Source organism: Cryptomeria japonica, chromosome 8 (assembly GCF_030272615.1).
Source record: "Cryptomeria japonica chromosome 8, Sugi_1.0, whole genome shotgun sequence".
Taxonomy (NCBI): domain Eukaryota; kingdom Viridiplantae; phylum Streptophyta; class Pinopsida; order Cupressales; family Cupressaceae; genus Cryptomeria; species Cryptomeria japonica.
In genome coordinates this window covers 205504186-205509752 of record NC_081412.1, presented here as the reverse complement: position 1 = coordinate 205509752, position 5567 = coordinate 205504186, and the positions used below count along the sequence as shown (strand labels likewise).

The 5567-nt window shown below is 40.9% G+C and overlaps 1 protein-coding gene across 1 annotated transcript; it reads right to left on the bottom strand.

The window, feature by feature from the left end:
• Positions 1-2342: 2342 nt before the first annotated feature.
• LOC131062337 (receptor-like protein 12) lies at positions 2343-5266 on the bottom strand. Its single transcript, XM_059210287.1, has 4 exons — positions 4892-5266; positions 4532-4658; positions 4098-4425; positions 2343-3687 (listed from the first exon to the last, which is right to left on the bottom strand). Exons 1-4 carry the CDS (start codon positions 5264-5266, stop codon positions 2343-2345), a joined length of 2175 nt encoding a protein of 724 aa, XP_059066270.1.
• Between the last annotated feature and the right edge of the window lie 301 nt (positions 5267-5567).

Genomic DNA, 5567 nt, shown 5'->3' with positions numbered 1-5567 from the left:
ACACTAGATCTCTTCCCTCCAAATTGTGGGCTGAAGAAATCAATTGTGCTTCATACATACAAAATAGATCTCCTCACAAATCTTTCACAGGAAAGACACCTTTTGAAGCATGGAGTGGCATGCAACCAGAAGTGACCCATTTTTTAATTTTTGGATTACGTGCATGGGCTCGCATTCCTGTAGAGAAAAGGAAAGCTTTAGAGCCTCAAAGCAAAGAATGCATCTTTGTTGGATATCCAGATGGTGTAAAGGGCTATAGATTGTTAGATCTTTCAATAGAAACACTCTTAATTGAGAGGAGTGTCTACTTTGATGAAAGTCCCATGCATGCATCTCAGGAGTCACATTCTCATACTTCTTTGCTTCCTCCTCTTACAGATCTCAAAGATAATACATGCAATCATTCAGATCTGATTTCTGATACATCTGAATCTGATCCAGATGAACTTGAGCATGCATGTGCAGATCTAGATGTAGTTCTTGATTGGACTTCTAGTGATGATTCAGTATCTACTGTGAAAAATCAAAGGACTAGGAGCTTGGTTGATATATATGATGCCCCTCATGCACTTTCAGCTATCGATCCCATCATGCCAATGCATGCCTATATGATTCAGGCATCCGATCCTCAGACTTATCCAAAAGTTGCAAGGAATCCTCTTTGGGAAGCAGCCATGGATGAGGAGTACAATTCTCTTATTGAGAATCACACTTGGGACTTGGTTCCACTTCCACCTGATCGCAAACTTGTAAGGTGTAAATGGGTCTATAGAACAAAGAAATCAGCAGATGGCCATGTAAGTAGATACAAAGCAAGGTTGGTAGCCAAAGGCTTTCAACAAGTTCATGGCATTGACTATGATGAAACTTTTGCTTCAGTGGCAAAAATGGATTCCATTCGTTTGGCTCTTGCAATTGCAGCAGCAAGAATGTGGGAGATTCATCATATGGACGTGAAAAACACATTTCTTCATGGTGATCTTGAGGAAGAGATCTATATGGAGCAGCCACAAGGGTATGTACAAAATTCCTCATTGGTATGCAAACTCAAGAAGTCAGTCTATGGCCTCAAGCAGGCACCTAGAGTTTGGTATGCTAAAATGGATTTTTATCTATTGTCTCAAAATTTCATGCAATGCAATTCTAATCCAAATGTTTATATGATGAGAACATCTGACTCTCTATTGCTCGTAGTACTTTATGTAGATGATCTGCTAATAACATGTGATTCAGTCAAAGCCATTGCTGCAACCAAAGCAACTTTGCATGCTAGATTTTTCATGACAGACATGGGTCTCCTCAACTTTTTTCTTGGTCTTGAAATCAACCAGAATGAATCAGGTGTCCAAGTTTCTCAATCCAAGTATGCACGGGATCTTCTGGCTCGATTTCACATGAGTGATTGTAAGCCAACACCCACACCTTTCTTGTTCGGAGTAAAGCTTGAGGATGGCCAGGATACACCATTGGTTGATTGTACACTCTATCGTCAACTTGTGGGGAGTCTTCTTTATCTCACTCACTCTCGTCCAGATCTATCATATGCAGTGGGTGTTGTTTCTAGATACATGCAGGAGCCTCATGAACTGCATTGGAAAGTTGCCAAGCGTATACTTCACTATGTTCAAGGAACCCTTAGCTACGGGATTCATTATTCAGCTGGATGTACTTTGGATCTCATTGACTATACTAATTCTGATTGGGCTGGTGATAGCATTGATCGCAAGTCCGCTTCAGGATATGTTCTCATTTGGGCTCTGGTCCCATTTGTTGGTCAAGTAAAAATCAATCTTCCATTGCTCTATCATCCACAGAGGCTGAATATCGAGGATATTTTCATCAACCAATCATCATTTGGTGTGATAATCAAAGTACACTGAAGGTTTGCAGAGATCCTGTACAACGACAACGGACAAAGCACATCGAGATCCACATGCACTTCATCCGAGATCTGATCCATGATGGCATCATTGATTTACAGTATTTTCCCACGTCTCAATAGATTGTTGACATATTCACGAAGACATTCACTGAACAAAAGTTTCACTTTCTCCGAGATCTTCTTGGGGTGAAAGAAACTGTACCACAGTAGTTTTCTCGTTATGTCAGTATCTATTTTGAGGGGGGGTTTTCTTCCTACTGGGTTTTCCCTCTTTCCTCATTTCTTTCCTCTTCTATCTCTTTAGTTAGACTTAAGGGGGGGGTGTTAGCGTTAACTTCTAGTTCTTCCAGTTCTGTTGGCGTTATTTTACAGTTACCTACATAAATTATGGATCATAATCTGTTAATATCTGTTTGCCTCAATCTCCTCCATTCACGTGAATTTAACATGTAAGTCTAACTCAGGTTTCTTGAGTTACATCCACAAAGTGTGGATCTAAACACAGCAAGGATCTAAACACAGTGAAAGGTGTATGCTCGTATGCATTATTATGATTGTATTTTTTCTTTTGATTAATCAACACTCTGTTTTTATGCTCTATATTTTTTCCTGCAAACTCTGTTTTTCGTTTTTCTTCTTGCAGATCTATCCTACACTGTGCAGCTACAGCTGCATTTATTTTACACTTTGGGCTGCAACTCTGTAGACTTCCCCCGCATAAACATCTATTTTTCTGGAATGACTTGGCAGTGAATGTCTCTAATTGCGTTCCTCTGGGTATCTGTCCACAAAGACTGTTATTAGATAGATCCAAATAGGCCAACAGGGACAATAGAGAGAGGTCCTCAGGAATTTGCCCTTCCAGCATATTTTGAGACAAATCCAACTGCTCCAAAGTCCATATATGTCCAAGAGAAGCTGGTATCTTACCAGTGAAATGATTCCCTGAGAGATTTAGTAATCTCAGGCTGCTCAAATTCATTATGCTTTCTGGTATCTGCCCGCTGAGATTGTTACTTGATAAATCAAGTATGGTGTTCGCTGCCATTACATAGTCCAGCCTGTACTCATGTTTTTTTATTACTATGCGTATATCTTCATATAGGCTGTTTCCAGGTATTTGCGGATCTCCACGCTTTGCAAATCCCTGGAGATTCTCAAGATTAGATGGTATTTGACCATCAAACTTATTGTTTGATAAATCCAACACCTGCAAACTAGTGAGGTTTACCATCCCCGCTGGAAAAGTACCTTGAAGCTGATTATACCCAAGGCTCAAAACTCTCAATTCCTGAAAATTCGCCAGGTACAAAGGAAGTGCACCTCTCAAATGGCTCCTTCTCAAATCCAAAAGCTGAAGCTTCGTACAAATGGCCAAAGATACTGGCAGAGTTCCGGAGAAGTCATTGGTGTTTGCTGATAACACTTCCAGAGAAGGAGGATAATTGATATCGAAACTTCCATTCAAGGAATTGTTGGACAGCTTTATCTTCCTTAAAGATGTGCAGTTGCTAAGTGTCCGGGGAATTCCACCGGACAAAGAGTTACTGGATAGTATCAGCTCTGTCATTGAGGGGCAGCTGCCCATAGAGAATGGAATATTTCCAATCAGCTTATTTTGGGATAAAATCAGGCGCTTGAGTGCAGTGTATTCAGTGATACCCTTAGGAATCTTTCCATCCAAGCTGTTGTCTGAAAAATCTAACACCTCCACTGAGATCAAACCACTGATACTTTCTGGGATACTCCCGGATATATTATTGCTCGTGATTAACAGCTCGTTAACACTCTTGAGTTTACCAATACTGTCGGGTATTGGACCAATAAAATTGTTAAACTGAAGATACAGTGTTTCTAATTATTGGAGATCTCCCACGGACTCAGGAATAATAATGCCAGTGTTTTTTATTACAACTGCAAGAGCTTCAATTTTTGGAAGCTTCCTATATCTTTGGGAGCTAACCCTGTCAATTGGTTAGTGTCCAAGGAAAGTTTTTCAAGCTTGGTCAGGTTAGTTATTCCTTTGGGTATGATGCCGTTTATAAGTTTGTACCCAGATTTAGAAAATTTAGCTCTCTCAAATTTCCAAAGTCATCGGAAATGGTTCCCGTGAATCTGTTTTTACCAAGATCTAAGAAAGTTAGATGGGTGAGATCGAAGATGAATTCTAGAATTGTCCAATCAAAACTGTTAAATATTAAATCAAGGTGTGAACATAGGAAGCATGGCAATTCTTGTGGGCAGTGGTCCAGTAATATGGTGGTATCCCACATCAAGCCACTCAAGACCACTACAGTTTCCTATGTCTTGAGGTATAGAGCCTGTAATATTTCCTGGGCCATACAAGGATAATTGGTAAAGATTTTTCAAATTTCCTAGTTCAGCTGGTATACTACCATATAGCTGGGTATAACCCCCAATAAACAATACTTCCAAGGAGGAAGAATTACCAAGGGCTGCAGGGATTTGGGTATTTAACTTGTTATCGTTCACAGAAATGTACTGCAATTTGTCAAGCCTCCCCAATTCGGTTGGAATGCTTCCTGTCAAGTTATTATAACCAAAACCAGCAAAATTATAATTCAGGAGTATTATTTACAGAGCGGGATGCAATGTTCACTTCAAAGGAGAGAGATGAGAGTCGTTTACCTGTGAGATTGTTAACACCAAGCACCAAATCAAGAAGAGACGTGCAGTTGCTCAGAGAAACTGGAATGGTTCCACTTAGATCATTGTAGGACAAGCGGTGATACTCTAAACTGCCAAGACCACCGAACTGTGCAGGTATATTCCCCGTCAAATTGTTAGCCTAAAGTCTTATCCACTCAAGGTGTGTGCAATTAGCAAGAGATTTGGGGATGGAGCCCATCAGCAGATTTGTGTTGAGGTCGAGTAACCACAACGATTTCACTTGGCCAAGCTGAGGTGGAATCTTTCCCATCAAAGAATTGCTGGAGAGATTCAGAATGCCTAATAAAGATAGATTCCCTATGTAGGGAGAAATGGTACCTTGCAATCCCAGCCGTGGGAGAATGATGGCCACCACTCTTTGGGTATGCTTTCTACACACAACACCATTCCATGAGCACAGGTTTCCTGAATTGGTAGAAGTCCAGTTGATAAGCGACTGCATGGGGTCGGCTGTAATACCATTTCTGAAAGAGAGTAGGGCTTCCAAGTCGCTCTTCTCAGAAACATTCTCATCGCCTTTTCAAGAAGCATACGTCTTCTCACAACAGAAAACATTCCGTCCATGGCAGGGCTATGCAAAGCACAGACATGCGGAGAATAGGTGTTGTGAATGGTTATTGCGGAGGCAGTGGTTGACGCGAATACCAGAGCCAAGGTTAACAACAGCATTTGAATCAATATACTTGTCGTCATTTGCCCGCCCTTCATTTCTTATCAAACCATCCAGCGAGTGATCACATTTATAGAGGATGCTAAACATTCGTTGTTAGTACGCCATATCGGGTCAAGCAGGGCAAATAATCGCAAATGCTTTTCTGATGACTTTACACTGTGTTCACACCAGCAAGCCAATGACTTAAGACATATCGGTGCTCTCCGTTGATTTGTTATGCCGTGTGCGAGCCAATAGTACTTTAGCATGATCTCAGATGCTTCCTAGTGTTGGTCTCCGTTGATCTGTTTTGCCGTATTTAAGCTAGTATCATTGGTGATC

Bases quoted from the DNA above. Each gene is read 5' to 3' on its own strand.
- LOC131062337 (XM_059210287.1), bottom strand. From the start codon at position 5,266: ATGACGACAAGTATATTGATTCAAATGCTGTTGTTAACCTTGGCTCTG. The intron at 4,659-4,891 runs GTACCATTTCTC...ATACCTGCACAG, and splicing joins CCCACGGCTGGGATTGCAAG to TTCGGTGGTCTTGGCAGTTT. The intron at 4,426-4,531 runs GTAAACGACTCT...ATAACTTGACAG, and splicing joins TGGTGTTAACAATCTCACAG to GAAGCATTCCAACCGAATTG.